At 40.4% G+C, this 17,987-nt stretch overlaps 1 protein-coding gene across 5 annotated transcripts in view; it reads right to left on the bottom strand.

Moving 5' to 3' along the window:
- The window catches only part of SLC12A1 (solute carrier family 12 member 1), an 88,788-nt gene that overhangs the window by 47,932 nt on the left and 22,869 nt on the right, over positions 1-17,987 (bottom strand). For all 5 annotated transcript variants that reach the window (XM_047738584.1, XM_047738583.1, XM_047738585.1 and 2 more), the window contains 8 exons: positions 17,196-17,306; positions 15,131-15,242; positions 12,346-12,473; positions 7,915-7,999; positions 5,254-5,405; positions 4,003-4,110; positions 3,562-3,685; positions 1,678-1,779 (listed from right to left, as the gene is read on the bottom strand). In XM_047738584.1, the coding sequence (XP_047594540.1) occupies positions 1,678-1,779; positions 3,562-3,685; positions 4,003-4,110; positions 5,254-5,405; positions 7,915-7,999; positions 12,346-12,473; positions 15,131-15,242; positions 17,196-17,306 (922 nt within the window). The remainder of the gene's footprint in view (positions 1-1,677; positions 1,780-3,561; positions 3,686-4,002; positions 4,111-5,253; positions 5,406-7,914; positions 8,000-12,345; positions 12,474-15,130; positions 15,243-17,195; positions 17,307-17,987) is intronic.

The following is a 17,987-nucleotide window of genomic DNA, read 5'->3' as shown; positions in this document are numbered from 1 at the left end:
GCTTCTTCCTATGTCCTGAATGCCCCAATCATCTTCCTCAACTGTGAGACCTTAAGCCTCTCCTATCTCTACCATCAGGAGCTGAAAGGAGGCAGAAGAGACGAGAAGAGTGGGGTCTAGTGGGAAGGGTGGGGGAAATGCCTTGGTGGCTCAAGAAAGAGGAAGTTAAGACAATGGGCTTATTGTTCCGATGAAAAAGGCAGAGCATCATCAAAAGTCAAGCCACTAACTTCCTGCTAGTTCTGTCTTTACCTTAAGAGGATAGTACTTGCCCTTCAGAAATAATAATCTATGGGAAAAGAGGGAGACATTTCTCAGCATTGGCCTCTTAAACCTGATGCGTTCATAAGATTTTACATTTCACAGTGAAAATATTTCTCACGGTTTGTATATGCATGGAAGAGTCCCCCATTCTCTTAGTTCCCTGCCATGCAGAAGCTGGGGAAGCTCTGATTTGAAGGGCATTTGGACAATGGATATTTTAAATTTGGAGTTGCCAAAATATAGAGCTTTCCAAGTCTTCAGGAGCAATTTCTGAAGTGGCCACAAGATGGAAATAGCACTTTGAGGACATCACTGAAAATGCCCTTATTTCTCGGAGTCTGGCTATGTGTATGTCACAGGGGCACTGTGTGTGTCCTTTCGTGGTTTTGTGTATCCACTTGTCTCTATGTGGCCTGCTCTTTTTCCTCTCTTTCCTTTTCTCTCTTCCCCTTTCGCTCCTTCCTTTCTGGTCTTTCCCTTACCTACTCTATTATTTCACCTTGTTTTTCAAGGATGAACATAACATGGTGCAGAGGCACCCATTTCTATAAACTTGTATTTACCAGCTAGGACTTTCTGTTCTCTGCTTAAAAGAAGACAACACAACAGAAATAAAAATTCCTCAGTTATCGTCTGGAGCCTAGTGACGTTGGGTGGACGAAAGCTTCCTTCCATCCATATTCTGTCTTATTGGCAGCAGGTTTTCCAAAGGAAGCTGGAGACCACAGCAGGCCCTAACAGAGTGGAAATGCGTTCACATCCCTGATAAAGACCCTCCTGGGGAAGAACTTTCTGAAGGTCAACAGTGACGAGTGTCTATTCTGGTGGAAAGGCAGAAGGAATTCTAATAGCCAATGAAAGCGAGGAAGAGGTGGGAGGTGGTGAGGTAGGGAAGGTTCTTTGGTGTGAAATTCTGCACCTCTTTCAACCACAGTCTGCAGAGGGCAGGGGTGTCACTGGCTTCAATGCGAATCTGCATTGACTATACTCAGCAGGTAATTATGGGAACTACTCATCCTTCTCTTCTGCACCATGGGCAGGAAACAAATTGATAGTAAGGAAGTTTCAAATATATACATTTATTCCACTTCTGTGGTCACTTTCACCCTGGAAATAAATAGTGGTGTTTTTCTACTGCTGAAATAAATGTGGTTTCTCTTGCAATGAATAATTTATTGCTGCAGGAGAAAAATTGACTTTACGGTTGGTCAAAAAGGCCATTGCTCAAATGATTCTTTTTCTATTTCAGAAGTCACCCCCCCAACTCACCAAAATAAAGTGGATTACGCTACCCACTAGGATATAAGGATACATACAAACACAGATTGATCACTTTTCACTGATTTCTTTCATCTTATTGAGACAAACTAACTGTCTGCTTAGGGTTCTTTCAGTTTTGAAGAGTCAACTTACCCGGAGATTTGGCATATGAGGCATGGAAGCAGGAGAAATTAATAAGTGCATATGAGGCCAGGAAGAAGTTGGAGATGATGGGAGCAATGGTGTTCAGTTCCGCTGTGAACGAAGCAGAAGCGAGCATGTCCGTGTGAGTTATGGGACCAGGGGCTGAACAGCTGTCAGAGCCTGGAAGCTTGACTTTATTTGGAAATTGAAAACATAGCTAGCATCTGTCAAAGTTTAAGAAGTTAGTGATTTTTCTCTAGGATTGCATTCATTTAAAAATATATTCTCAGTCAGGGTTTCCATAAAGCAAGGAGCAAGAAAACCTCCCAACAAGAAAATAGATGACAGACAAGCCTTCTACCTAGCAAACATTCAGAGGGGCATGGGTAGAGGGTTTGGCGACTGGGCAGATGATAAACTCCCCTGCTGCTCTTCCAGACGTACCAAATCCTGCAATCTTTCTCTGCTGTGGATCTAAGCAAAAAACTCTGCAGGGCAACAGATTAGTTAAATACAGGGGCACCCGAAATGCCTAACTGGAAATTTCTATGCCCAACTTGCTCTCTCGGACTCTCAGAACTCTTGCTAGTCCTTTGGCCTTTTCTTAACATTTCTAGAGAGTTCTACCTCTCAACGTTTGCCAAAAAAAAATGTTTACCCCAGTAGCTAAATATCAGCATAATTTAATCCTAGCCGAATGGTTTGCTGTATAAGAAATAATTTAGAAACATTCTCATTTATCAACCTCAGTGATGCAAATGCAGGTGGCAGCTGGGTGTGATTCTAGAGCCTAGATGCCAGCAAGGAAGTAGGCAAAAATAGCTACCATGAAGCTTGTGCAGTGAAGCTCATCTAGGTGGATCTGAGCAATTTTTAAGGATAATATTTAATTTACACAATTTTTTTAACACTGGTTATTTGATCATGTAAATGCATTATAGGGCAATGATTTGAGGTCTTAAAGTTTAAGTTATGTAATGGGATATTTCTGTGCATAATCACTTTTTGTTTCATTTCTTAAAAATCTAACAAACATAGTCCTACCTTCCCACCTTCCCCCTCTTCAACCCTGTGCAAATCTTATAAGGATTTAGGAATTACAGCCACTTTCTGAGTTCATGTGATGATGAGGGGCTTTTACTATTTGGCGTCACTGTGCTGAGGAAGGGTCTGCCCTGCTAGACAGAGTGGCGTCACACATGGCCTTGCCTTTTGCTTCTTTTCCTCTGATATGCTCACCAATAAAGGGGGCACCTTCGGGAGGAATGAGGAATGTGCAGGCTCCAGCTGACGAACGTGCCTCTCTAAGATTATGCAGCTGTTTCTATATCGCTAAGGGAGAGGGAGTCGAGATGATGGTCTGGGCAAGTGGTTCTCAAACCTCAGTGGTCTACAGATCTCTTGAGGAGCCTGTATACATGCAGATTCTTTATCTCCAGAGACTGATTCTAATCTGGGGTTGGGCCTGAAAAATCATTTCGTTAACAAACCCCAAGTAGTTGGTTCTGATATAGGTGGTCAGTGGACCACATTTTGTAAATGACACTTTAATTCTCCCAGTAGCTGCCAGCCCAGGAGATGTAGAAACAGGTGGCAGCTGGGGAAGTCTCTGGAATTAGACGATATCAGGCAGCTTGGAGGAAGGATTTGGTTGCATTTGCTTGGATGGATTTCCAACATTTGGATTCAAAGAAGAGATTAAAGTCCAAAGTCTACCTCAAGTCCTCAAACGCTCTCTACACACAAGGATTCCTCATTGCCTTCTTAGTCAGACTCCAATAGTCCCAGTTGGGATATTAAACAGAAAACAGGTAATTTTGCAATCTAAAAGGAAAACCCTACGAAAAATCAGAAGAATGCTTTGGCTTTCAGTAAGACAAGAAAACTACGAACCAATAAGAATGAACGCCATGGCTATAACGAAAGTAAGAAAGTATCCTCTCAGGGGTTCGTTGTTTTTCCCATATCCCTTTGCAAAGAACTGCAAGGCTTTGTAGATGTTGTCCTTGCACAGAGCCTAATGGAAAAGAAGGGGAGAAATTTGTCATTTAGATCTATGCACAGTCATTTTCCCTAGGTGATTCAAACAAGAAGATTTGGAGAAAGATGAAGCGATACACAATACGGGCACAAGTTAACACTGCAGTTTATCATTCTTTATAATATTTGAATCGATCTCGACTATGTGGCAGACAGCATTTGAGCCAGATGCAAACGTTAAACTATTTTAGAAAATGATGGAAAATGATGGCTGGTGAGAACGAGTATTTCAGCTTGATCCACGTTCAATGGGAACAGACATAGGGGGAAGCACGTGCTCTTGGCCTCTATCACCTGGAACACTTTGGGCGCGCTGACGAGGGAGGCCAGGGCTGAGGAGAGCGTTGCAGAAAAGATGCCAGCTGTGATGAGGGGGCCGAACCCTGACACCATGCTCATGACCTTGAGAAAAGATGCACCAGTAAGGAGACTCATCCAACACACAATTAAAAAACAGACAAACAAACCAAGCCAAAATCTTATGCAAACGCTGCCCCTTCCACTTTCTGTGATTTGGAATCTCCGTTATAAGCCAATTGCTTCTAAACAGATTTCCGCACCCCTGCCCCTACCGCTTCACGCTCAAGTTCTTAATATTTGTTTTTTCAAAATGGAAATGGCCATTTTGTTGTCATTTTTTATGAAAACAGGAAATGCTCACCATAATACATCCAGAAGATACTGGAAAGAATAAAGAAGGAAATGGTTTCAAGGACTTGGACAACATTTCCCCCCGTTCTTTGTGGGCATGTTTCTTTGACAATGGAGAACTCTATGGAGCAGAAAGTGGTGTTTTAATAAGATTTGGGGAGGGCTCAGCTGTGTACCGGTCTTTTGAAAAGCTTTTGCCTCTCTTGTTCTTCCTGCACACAGAGGCTTTTCAAACCTTTGCTTTCTCTGTGCTCATTAAATATAATTTTAGATCTGAGACATGATGAGATTCTATCAATTTAAATCATATTTTGGAATAATGACTTTCGGCTGAGTTAATTCCTCTTTGTTGGTTGTTAAAATAGATGAATGAAGCCTTCATGACAAATTGGCCTCTCCCTCCACCCACTAATCATTCAGACACAGTTTCTGCAACTTCCCTTGTTCCATCCCCCTCCTTTACCTCCTCTTCTGCCACTCACAATTTCCCTCTTGGCCTTGTCTTCCAGGCACTCCAGGACCATGTCAGGGGCTTTCCCGAAACGGAGATCCATGTACGAAGTACAGTCCACATATTAACTATCTAAATCTCTCCTTCTCCCCATCACGAAATCTTGCACCATTGATTGGAAGATGCCATATATCAGGCAGCAATCTTCCCTGGTGATGCAATTCATGCAACTGCCTGCTATCTCCCCACCATAGGAAATGCAACCACAGGATTTGCCACCTAATGTCTACAGGGCTCCCCTCCCTCACACATGAATTGTTCTGTGCTGAATTCAAATGGACCATTAATCAATCAGTTGCAAACTCAGAAGTTTCATTATACTACATGTGACATTCTACAAATGAAAACAATAACAATAAACATTTTTTTTTTCCTCTTCAAACCTGGAAATTGTTCATTAACCCATATTGACATGGTTCATGTCGACATCTTGAGAAGTCATAGCCCAACCCACAGGCTGCGGAACCATTGCAGTTCATCCCAGAAATGATGGTGTCATTCATGCTTCCAGTGGCATCTCGGACCACACAGGCCCCTGGGGAAACAAGCATGGCTCATCAGTTCTTTATAAGGGTTCTGCTCCCATAGGATTTTCTCCCGAAAACATTAAGTTTAATTTGAGTTGGTGCAGGTCCACTGCCATCCTCTCTTGTCATCCTGGGGACAGGGTACCTGGAGGTTCCCATCCTCAGAGACTCGAGAGCGCCCCCTGACTCTGACCGTCTGCCACTTCTACTGCCTTGGGGGGTTTAGGTCCAAGCTCTCACCTACATTTGCAAGATACTTAGGGTTTGGAACTCTCTTTCTTTCTGAAATGCACATGGCAGTGCTTTGCACATAATATTAAATTCATATTTCTAGCTTGGTGCTACTGACTAGGTGTTTTTCAGGTAGAACAATTTATTTCCTCATCTGTGAGAGAACTAAGGGATGGCATTTTCGATTTCTGGTAATTAAGAGAACTGAGCCCTTGTTTTCAACTGATGATAGTGCATAATTTTTTAAACTGTTAGAATTCTACTTTATATAGAATTTAAAAAGTTTAAATAATAAAAAAATGTTTGGGGATAAAATATTGAGATTTCCTCAGTAATATTAATGGTCAAAAAATATTCTATGAGGTGTCAGTTTAGTCCATTACATTTATCCATTTTGCTATTTTTGTTATTTACCGTTATAAACATCCTACGATGAACATCTTTGTGCACAATTTTTTTCTTCTCTATTTCAAAATATTTCTGTAGGATAGATCCCTAGATCAAAAAGTTATGAACTTTTTGAAGATCCTTGATATATATTTTTTCACTATCCATCCATAGGAATTTTATAATTATAATCTCTGCCACTATGTATTTGATAGGATTATGGAGGTATATGAATATATGTGAGAAATATGTAGAAATGTTTCTGAAGTACCTGAACTAGGATAGATAAATATTTTACAAACTAAATCCCAAGCAGTAAAACTGTTTATTTTGCTCTTCAAACTCCAACTGGTATGAGTTTTCATGCCTTGCTAATAACTTTAAGAGAGGTCCCAGTGACAGGTACTAATGGGAACCCTTAATTCCCTTAATTTTATCCATGGAATTCATATCCTGTGAATCTGTGAAAGACTTAGAAACAACAGGATCTTCGAGTTGAAATAATCAGTGCAGGAATCCTGTTTACATAGCTCTGAGGGTTGGCCTCCTAGCCTCTGCTTAAACAGTTGAAATTATGAATGTTGCTTACCAGGCAAAACCCTCTGTTCCAGATTTTACCTTTTTACATTGTTAATTTTTGTTGAGCTGACTTTTTGGGTATCATACTTTTTGACTTCTGCACAATACAAATCCCTAAATTTCCATGAAGCCAAGCCAGGAGCCAAAATTTGCACTAATGACAGGCCAAGGACCCCAAGACTATCCTCTTTTCCAGGGAAAAGTATAGAAATGGAATCTTCTCCCAGGCAAAAACTGGAAGAATCTCTGAAATGAGGTCTATAACTTTACTCATTCCTTCATTTTTACATTGTGTGAGCTAGGAAACCATTTGGGAAATTTAACTTAAGGTGATTTCAATGTCATTTAAAAATATGTCAATTTTATAAGTATTGGAATAAAATCTCTCTACATGTAACTAAACTTGGAAGTGCCACAGCAACATACCTAACATTATCCAATTTCCTCAAATAAGAGACAGTGAGAGAAGCGAGAGTCTCAGTTAACTGTTTTGCTTTTCTCTCCAGAAACCAATGTAAGATAAATGCACTTCCCTGATTTCCTTTAAGCAGACAATTGGGATGTGCCCTTCAGTAAAATGGTCATTCGGGCTTCCGCAGTGGGGAGCTATATTCCCTAGTGTGCACAGAAAAGAGTTTTCTTCTCTGAATGTTCCACATTTCTTCTTCTCCTCCTACGGGATAAGCGTGAGGTGACCCCCCAGCCGGGAGGAGGCGTGGCTGCGACAGCAGGTGGAACGAAAGTCAGCCTAGAAACAGCAGGTGTATCCACATATTTTCTGCTTAGTGAGCAATGTGGGGGCTGACCACCCACACGGCTGGCAGCTGGATCTTGTTCTGATTTCCTGCCAACTGGTGACAGTGACATTTCCATATTAGGGACAGTAGTGGCAGGAGGAGATACAACCATCAATTCTATATCTTTCATACATTCTTCAGGCTTTTCTTTTTGTTTTTGTCTTGTTTTGTTCCTGGCTTCATTTCTCTTGCTCATTTCTCACCTGTGTCCCAGGGCAAGGGAAGTGGATGCTGGGAGTAGTGGCTTCTTTGGCGGTGGGATTATCACCTAGAGTAGCTACATGGGATTCTCTTCGTGTTCAGGGAAAATAACAATCTGATTAACTCTACCCTAGACCTGACCCAGAGGCGCCTGTATTACAGCTTAATTATATTCAAACTCCTAAAGCGGCCAGGAGGGGAATTTAAAATGTTGTCTTTTAGAAAAAAACTTTCTACTTATGATCCCCTGAAAGCCCACCGGACATGTATGGCCAGATTCCTTGTAATTCCGGCATTTGGACACCAGAGACACACAACTTACCTACACAAATAGCAACTCCTATGTAGGCAACAGTGGTGATGAAAATGGCCAGCATGGTTCCTCTGGGGATGGCATCTTGGGGATCCTTTGGAGAAACAACATGGTGGGATGAAGAGACAGGGTGCAGTAAGAAACAGAAATGACTCGGAGTTATTACCGTATTTCCAATGTTTAGGTTACCCTTCCTGAGGCAGGTTTGAAAGAAAAGATAAGCAAATGGCAAAGTGGTGAGCCTGAGTTCTTTTTCAACAAAGAACAGGTGTTGAGGTGAAAAAAGAAATGTCTAGAATTTTGTGCTGAATAGATCTCTAACTGTTCAGGACAGAGGTTTTTTTGTTTTGTTTTGTTTTGTTTTTAAAGATTTTATTTATTTGACAGAGAGAGATCACAAGTGGGCAGAGAGGCAAGCAGAGAGAGAGAGAGAGAGGAGGAAGCAGGCTCCCTGCGGAGCAGAGAGCCCGATGTGGGACACGATCGCAGGACCCTGAGATCATGACCTGAGCTGAAGGCAGAGGCTTAACCCACTGAGCCACCCAGGTGCCCCCAGGACAGAGTTTTTATAGAAAAGTAGACCAGTTAGCTCACTCATTAATGCGTCTCCCTCCCCTTTATCTCCTGTGAATTTCATGCAGATATGTCAAACCTTAAAGTATTAGGGGAAAGACACAAACACACTCCGCACATTGATGCGCCTTGACAGTACGAAGGTTAGGCTTGCCTTAAAACAAAACAAAACAAAACAAAAACAAAAAACAACAACAAAAAACCTTGAAGCAAAAAGGATGATCTGCTAAGTTCTCCAATCCCTCAAATTTCCCATTTGGAATCTAGTTCAGGAATCACTGCAATGGGAGATATTTCATTTCCATAAGCAGGCATAAAGAAAGAGGCAAATTTAAGCTTATACCAGAAAATGGGCTTTTCTTTTGCTTATGCATGTATATAAATTTACTGGACTGAGCTCACATCATATGTAACATACCATTTTATATCCTATTTTGGGAGCTAAATCATAGCATAATCAATTTCCAAGCAGCATAACTTCTAAATAATTGAATTCATCTTAACAGGGATTATTTTTTTTAACAGGAATTATTAAATAGAGATTTCAATGTATTCTTGCTTGTAGAAGACAGTGCCTGGCATATAGTAGGAGTCGATAAATATTGAATTGAGGGAGGCACTATCTCAGTAGATATTAGTTCCCCACCAGACAATCTGAGATGTAGTACTACAAATATGCAATAAATGCAGTCAAAGTTCGAGCTTTTCTGTTTTTGTTTTTAACTTAAATCTGCTGATCAAAATCCATCAGACAGACCAACTCATGGTAAATTTCCAAACTGACACCTGGAAATAACTCTACCAGTGAATTTGCCTTTCATGAGACTAAGTCAGCTCTGTGGATCGACTCTGAATATTGATCCCTTCCCACTCTTTTAGGAATATTTGCACAGAGGCATGGTTCTGCTGCATATATATCTAGCCTCCTCCTTCCAAACTGTTGTCTACAAAAGTGATTTTGGGCCAACAGGTGCAGGGGAACAGCATGTCAAAGGAAGAAGAAGGCAATTAATTGTGGCTGAAATGAGCCCCACTCAATCTTCCAATTCATGCTGTGTTTCAAGTTTTGTTTTATTAACTATTTCTTGTGATCTGAGTGGAAGGGAAGATTAAATTAAATGGGAAGAAAGGAGATATAGATACAGATATAGATATAGATATATGAGGTGTGAAGGTGGAAGGCAGTCATGTACCTCAAACATGAAAACTTAGTCTTCATGTAGAACTACCTGCTACAAACTCCGAAATTACTTACTTAGAATTTACCTAAGGGTCAGACTTGACCCAATATAAATTAGGATGTCAGTATCTCAGTGTATGATCATATATTCACACTGTCTGCTCTGGCTCCCTTTCCCCTAAACAGAGACCAGGACTTCAACAAATTCTTCGTTTTCACTCTAAATATTAGTTTCCATCTCCCCAGCTGTAACCTAAAAAATCTAGCCTTCCTTTGCCTTTCTTCATGAGATGTTATATTTTTTTCTTGAGACAGAATACACAATCTACTAGATAACTGTTTCCTGAGGGTGAACCACTTCCTAAACTTACATTTTGCACATGATCCTGTTCTTGCTTCTCATGACTCAGACAGAGTAAGTCTGTCTTCACCTTAGACCATGAACAGCTTGGAGGACTGAGTGCTTCTTTGCTTCCCTTGTGCCTAGCGACATGTTGGCTGAGCTGAACTGAAGACTTGTTTCTAAGGAAAGTGTAATGTTCTTTCATTTAAATGTGTGCTTAGGGGCACCTGGGTGGCTCAGTGGGTTGAGCCACTGCCTTGGGCTCAGGTCATGATCTCGGGCATTTCTGCATCGGGCTTTCTGCTCATCAGGGAGCCTGCTTTCCTCTCTCTCTCTGCCTGCTTCTCTGCCTACTTGTAATCTCTCTGTGTCAAATAAATAAATAAAATCTTAAATGTGTGCTTACAGTTTGTAGAATTTTATTTATTTATTTATTTATTATTTTTTAGAAAAGATTTTATTTATTTATTTGTTAGAGAGAGAGGCAGGCAGAGGGAGAAGCAGGCTCCCTGTTGAGCAAGAAGCCCAATGTGGGACCTAATCCCAGGACTCTGGGATCATGACCCCAGCCGAAGGCAGATGCTGAATGACTGAGCCACCCAGGAGTCCCTGCAGAATTTTAGATCAGTGACCTCTGATACTTTTCCAAATCTGAGAACACAGCAGCTCCACATACATAGCTGAATTTCATTAAGCAGTGATATTTAACTACTAGAATCATTTTGAACAAGTTACTTACTTTCCTGAGCTTCCACATAATCTACTTTATGCCATATCTCAGCTCAAGAATTTACCATAGCACTGTGGTCCCTAATATGACAAATTGAAATGCCTTTATTCATTCACTAAATAAATATTTACCAAAATCTTCCTAACTCTGAGGAGGCAACAATGAGTATAACCAAAAGCAAGGTCCCCATTCTCACGGGCTTACATTCCAGGGTAAGCTCCTCTTGCTCCGGTCCCACCAATGGCGATTTCCCCTTGTATTATGAGGTCATCCAGCCTCGTCAGGACTTCTCCAATTAAATTGTGAGGGATCCCTTACTATTTCCCAAATCCCCATGCCTAAACTCTTCTCTAGTCTTCTCTACCTGGAATACACTTAATATTTTCTCACCAACAGTCAGTATTGAGCTTTTGCTCTAAGTTCACACTTCAAGTAACATCCTTGAGGAAATCATCCCGGCTTTAACAATTACCTGTTTCTTATGTTTATCTCACAACTTATTTAAACAGTATGTATGATTTTCATTTATACATGTCTCTTCACTGCTCTTACAAATATTTCTTGTCTTCCAAAGTTGATTATAAGTGTATTGAGGTAAAACCTGTGTCTTCTTTGGTGTATATGGTAAGGACTATTTACTGTCCCCTAATAATCATTCCCACCCTCCTCCTTTTAACATAAGAACTCCCTAAAATTCTAGTCACATGGCTGCACAGTTAGAGACTACATTTCCCAGACTTCTTTGCAACTAGGCAAGGTCAGAGAGATTAAATTCTGGCCAATGGAATGTCAGCAGAAGTAATATATGCAAGATTCAGGAATTGCTTGCCCTCTATTCCTTACTCCTCTTCCTGTGGGCTGGAACATGATCTTGGAATTGACCAGTCATCTTTGCAGGTGAGGGCAAACCATAAGGGAGTGGTAAATCAAGGGAGGTCATCTGGGATCCTGGTCTCCTGTTTGGAACAGACTTTTCTTATTTGACTCCATGGCCTATGAGCTCAGATTTTTATCCACTAGAAAAATAAACTTCCATCTTGTTTAGGCCAGTACTACTAGTCTTTTATAAAACATTCAAACCAATATTCTAACAGTGCTCATTACAGTACTTAACATAAACTAATATGAATGCAGTGCTAAATAAATACCATTTAAATGAGTGAATATATTTCTGAATGTAATGTCATAAAAATTCACTAATAAAGTGATTTTGAAGGGGGAGTGGGGAGGGTGTTTTTGTTTTGTTTTGTTTTCCCTGAATGTTATGTGCTTTTGTTCCTTACGTGTTTAAAAGAGAAAGGTTGGTTCTGATATTTTTTTTCACTGGGATATATTCATTTTGTTGGAAATGTTACACACTTCCCAATATTCTCTACCCTTCCAATATCACTGAATAAGTCCATCCAAAAGGATGGACTATCAGAAATAGGTTGGTCTGGCATTAAAAATTTTGGCATTAAAAGAGAGAACTTTTAAATTACTGGGGACCCTTACAGAAATTTTGGTTTTAATATCGATAGAGAATTATGGTCACTGTTGACTTCTATAGCTCGTGCTGCTCACCAACGGCACCACCACTTCCCAGGATTACAAAAGCAGAGGAAAACGACATACCTCCAAGTCTCCTGAGATATTGGCACCAGCAAGAATTCCAGTAGCTGCTGGGAAAAAAATGGCAAAGACAGAGAAGAAGCCTTCCCCTTTTGTGAAGCTTGGCCCAAAGTTTTCCGCAAATATTGACGCTGCAACACAAATAATGAGAACATTATCTTGTAGACTTTCTTTACAGAAAAGGAGATAGAGGGACGCCTGGGTGGCTCAGTTGGTTGGACGACTGCCTTCGGCTCAGGTCATGATCCTGGAGTCCTGGGATCTAGTCCTGCATCGGGCTCCCAGCTCCACGGGGACTCTGCTTCTCTCTCTGACCTTCTCCTAGCTCATGCTCTCTCTCACTCTCTCTCTCAAATAAATAAATAAAATCTTTAAAAAAAAAAAAGAAAAGGAGATAGAGTTTCCTTTAGCTTCTATCAATGTATCATGCAAATGGGTCCCTATATTCTAAATGGGATGAATCTGAAAATGTTGCTTTACTCCTGATGAACCTCATGTTAGTATTTGCCAAGAGTCAGTATATGTATCACAAGATTTTAGATTTCTAGGATATAACTCTGAAAACTTTTTTGTTCCAACAGAGACCCAGGCCTCCAGATATTTTTGAATCTAGAAGACTGAAAAAGAGGCAAATGGAGAATTTTTCTCATGACCATGCTGTCATATTCACAAGTATACCACACATGTACACTGCCTTATACATACACAACTCATTTCTTACGTGCATAAATATTCTAACCAAACACAACTTTTCTATGCTTTTTTTTTTTAATTGTGGGGGGTGGGTGAAACTATCTTAAAATTTTGCTACTTATGTCCTAACCTTCCCACTCCTTGCTCCCAGAGATTAGATCTTAAATTCTATGTCAAATTTTCATATGTGGGAGAATGATAGTAGCAAGGAACTTTAGTCATAAAATAATACTATCCCATAGGGGTCTCACAAAATTAGTTAAATGAGAAGGGAAAAATGCAGAAGAAAAACAGAAAAGAAGGGAAGAAAAACACAAACAAAAGATCTAGGATGATGCAGAAACAAGGGAAAAAAATTAAGTCATGAGAAAAAGTACAGCAGGAGCTAGAAGGAGGGAAAAGAATAGAAAGGAAAAGGATGTTAATATGCAAAAAAAAAAAATAATAAAAACAAAAAAACAAGACAAACTTTAAAAAGAAAAAGAATCAGGAAGAAAGAGGTGATCTGATACCAAAAGGAAACACACTAGTGTAAACACACTGAATAAATGATGAATGGAAATATTTTTTAAATCTCAGCAGTGGATTCTTGAGCAAGCTAGAGTGGAAAGCTAGAAAGGTGTGCAGAGGTGGAGGAGAATTTCATGCTTTGTGACATCCCCTCAGGATGTTATGCCAACTCCTACAATATTTTGTGCTTGCAAACTTGACAGTGATGCTTAACTAGTTAATGCTATAGATAAGCAAGGTGCAAAAAAGTTCAGTCGTGGGGCACCTGGCTGGCTCAGTAGGTGGAGCGTACAACTCTTGATCTCAGGTTGTGAGTTCCAGCCCCACAATGGGTATAAAGATTACTTAAAAATAAAATCTTTTAAAAAAAAAAGTCTAGCAGGAAAATGATTATGTTATTATTAGTGTTCTCAGGGGTTGAACAAACTGTCTGAACTATGTTCTCTTTCCTTGCATATACAACTCTATTTCTACTACTTAATGGCACATCAATTTAAAAAAAAATTTTTTTTTAAATTTTTTAGCGTAACAGTATTCATTGTTTTTGCACCACACCCAGTGCTCCATGCAATCCGTGCCCTATCTAATACCCACCACCTGGTTCCCCCAACCTCCCAGTCCCGCCCCTTCAAAACCCTCAGATTGTTTTTCAGAGTCCATAGTCTCTCATGGTTCACCTCCCCTTCCAATTTCCCTCAACTCCCTTCTCCTTTCCATCTACCCTTGTCCTCCATGCTATTTGTTATGCTCCACAAATAAGTGAAACCATATGATAATTGACTCTCTCTGCTTGACTTATTTCACTCAGCATAATCTCTTCCAGTCCCGTTCATGTTGCTGCAAAAGCTGGGTATTCATCCTTTCTGATGGAGGCATAATACTCCATTGTGTGTATGGACCACATCTTCCTTATCCATTCGTCCATTGAAGGGCATCTTGGTTCTTTCCACAGTTTGGTGACCGTGGCCATTGCTGCTATAAACATTAGGGTACTGATGGCCCTTCTTTTCACTACATCTGTATCTTTGGGGTAAATCCCCAGTAGTGCCATTGCAGGGTCATAGGGAAGCTCTATTTTTAATTTCTTGAGGAATCTCCACACTGTTTTCCAAAGTGGCTGCACCAACTTGCATTCCCACCAACAGTGTAAGAGGGTTCCCCTTTCTCCACATCCTCTCCAACACATGTTGTTTCCTGTCTTGCTAATTTTGGCCATTCTAATTGGTATAAGGTGGTATCTCAATGTGGTTTTAAGATGGCAACAACAATTTGTCCCATACTTGAAGGTTTTCAAAGCACTTTTGCATCCACTATCTTATTGACTTCTCAAAAAATCCCCTCAGGAAGTTGCTATCACTCACACTACCTCAGGGAAATTTGAACCTCAAACGTGTTAGGTGGCCAGTCTTGCTGGCAAGCAATAGGATTGAGACTCACTCTGGATCTCCTGAGTCTAACTAACCCCAGGCTCCTCTCTGGATCACACTGGGATTCTAATGGCTGATGTGGGGATTATAAGGGTAGATGGATGGAGGCAGGCAGTGGAGAACCATTGATTGCAAAGCAACTCATTTGTAACACATACCTTGGTAGTTAAAGAAACCTCTGGACTTCTTCTCATTGTTGGACGGAATAACGGTTCCAATGAAGAAGTTTGCAATAGCAATGAGGAGAATGACCAGGAGTATCACCTGAGCCTAGAATGGTAAAGTGAAAGGAGGCCAGCTTAGAATGAACAACTTTTTATACAGTTATAAAAGTCATGTCCGCAGAAAGTCCACTGGACAAAGACTCTCTGTGGTTATTTTGATTAGAACTACTATCCAGAGTCGGTAATAGTGTTATCCTACAGAATGGCATCTTAACAAGACTTATCTGACCTGAGTGTGGAAGTTACATTTTCAATGGCGGCATGTGCTTGGGCATGTGCTTGGGCACTTGAAGGTGACATTTCAAAAACATTCCAAGTACTATGTGAGTAACTTACTGCAGTGCTCAGGATTGTAAATGGAGCCCAGAGTTTTATCACTGATAGCATATTTCTTTTCTAGGCAGAGTGCCTATGGATTCTTTCCTTTCCCGGTGCTAAATGCAACACAAGTTGCATTAATAACACACAATTCATAGAGTTCTGAGATGCCTTGTACACTTGATGTCAGACCACCCGTGTGTGCCTAGCACAAGTGGTTTGCAAGGTTGACCAACTGAATTGTCTTTCTTTGTCCCCCTTCTCTCCCTGCTGACATTTCAAGGGTCTATTGGCTTGGCATTCCTATATGCCATTCCCTCTGTAGGGAATACACTTCTCCCTATGCTTTGTGTAACTGTTTCCTTCTTCTCATCCTTCAAGTCTTAGTTACTTCCCCTGAGAGGACTTTCTTGACCGCTGAATCTAAATAATAACAGCTAACATTCACGGAGGGCTTACAATAACAGAGAGATTTCACTTTATCAGTATATTTTAGATAAATAGTACCACCAATAACTGTATGAAGTAGGTGATATTGTTATCATCAGTTAAAAGGTAAAGACCCTGAGGTACAGAGAGGTTAAGCACCTTCTCAAGGTCATACCTTATAAGGTCACACAATATAAACCAGTTTCAAATCTAGGTGCTGTGGCAAAAAAGCCAGAGCTATAAACCTACCCTCGATCACCATGAAACTACATTGCCTCCCTCAGGGAACAAAGTCATTGTAAGTAGATACCATTTTCCATCTTAGTACCCTGTTTATTTCCTTTAAAGCATGTTCACAATTTACCATTCTATATTTACTTGTTTATCTACTTGATCATTACTCATATCCCCACAGACCATATGCTCAACTAGGGCCAGGATTGTGCCTGTTTGGGTCACCACTGAATATCCAGTACCTAGCAGAATGCCCAGCACCTAATAATCACTGAATTAATTTTGGTTTGATGTGTGAATACATAATCCACAAACAAATGTTGTATAGGAATGCTTCTTATTGCCTTATGAAGGTGGGTGGGTTTGGCCACTTTTCAATCTCTGGAAATCTCTTCAAGTCTAGGTACGGTATCTCCAGGGACTTAAGACCAGTTACAATTATATCAGTCACTGGAGAGCTATAAATCAGACAAAAGACATGCTCCTATCATTCAGAAATTTACTGTATTACTACTAGTTAAATCCAGCTAGTGTCTAGTTCCAGGACTTACTCCTGAAATACTGTATCTCGGAGGAGAATGATAGCTGCTGCCTCTATGCCCTTCTCCCATCACATGTGAGAGAAGCCCATTTCTGTTGGGCCTCAGCACCCACAGTCAGCTGGAAAATGACACCGGGGGTGGGACTGGGAGACACAGGTTTCCAGCATGGACTGTTGTTACGATCATAAGGGGCCTGGGATGTGAAGATGGCAGCAACCGTGGTGTCTCTGTCAGGGTGATGACAGCACAAAGAAGGACAAAAGGCATGCCTGATCATGTGACACAGGAGTGGGAAGTCATGACTGCCTGGACCTCGTGTGTTTGGAGGGCTTGGATTTCCCTCCAGTGCTAACCTGCAGCTTCTGCCAGAGCAAGTAATAATAACAATTCTTTTTGAATATGGGGTTTGTTCTATTCCTGCAATTTGGTCAAGACCTCAGCAGCAGTGGTTGATAACATCATTTTGAGAAAATCACCTTTGCTTCCCATTCCATTCCAGCTACTGAAATTCCTAAGAGAATCACCACTGTGATGGAGCCTATTATCCGGATGTCATTGGTGGGATCCACCATCATTGAATTGCTCTCCTGGAACAGAAACAAAATTCATGAAAATGGTTACAGATGGAGGTGTTTTTTTGTTTTGTTTTTTTGCCTGTATGTCATATTGTAGAATTGAATAGTAAGAAGAAATACTATGCACTAACGACCATATAGGATCATGGAAAAACAAGCTGTTCCTAAATCAGAGATTAACATTATTTTGTCCTAAAATAATAAGCCATTGATAGCCAAAGTTGGAAGTTGGAAATTCTAGATGCTTATTCTCATCACAGCTTCTAAAGCTATTGCAGCACTGAGATAAGTATGGGCACATGTAAACATATGGTTTTGTTTCAGAAGAATGACTACGTTTGTGTCTCAAGGGGAATCTTAGAGAAATAAAAATGAGTGATTTTCAAAGTGAATATTGGAAAATAAGCGTTATTCAATTAAATAACAAACTCCATAAGCCAGATAACACATTTCTTGAAGATCACATAACTTATGAACTGTATAATCCACCCATTTACTCATCTAATTTTCAAATAAATGTACTGCTACTAATCGAATTCAGCGAATGCTATCACTACCGTGAAAGAACTAGAAGTTAGTTCACCTACCAGCTGGTTAACACTCTCAAAGACAGACCGACTAGATGATGTACTTAAACTAGGAAACGCTTAGTTTTCTGCAGTGAGTTGTTCCAATGTTTGAATTGTCTTTCAT

This window comes from Lutra lutra, chromosome 7 (assembly GCF_902655055.1).
Source record: "Lutra lutra chromosome 7, mLutLut1.2, whole genome shotgun sequence".
Classification (NCBI taxonomy): domain Eukaryota; kingdom Metazoa; phylum Chordata; class Mammalia; order Carnivora; family Mustelidae; genus Lutra; species Lutra lutra.
Note: the sequence above shows the minus strand (reverse complement) of the source record. Positions and strands in the feature narration are given on the sequence as shown.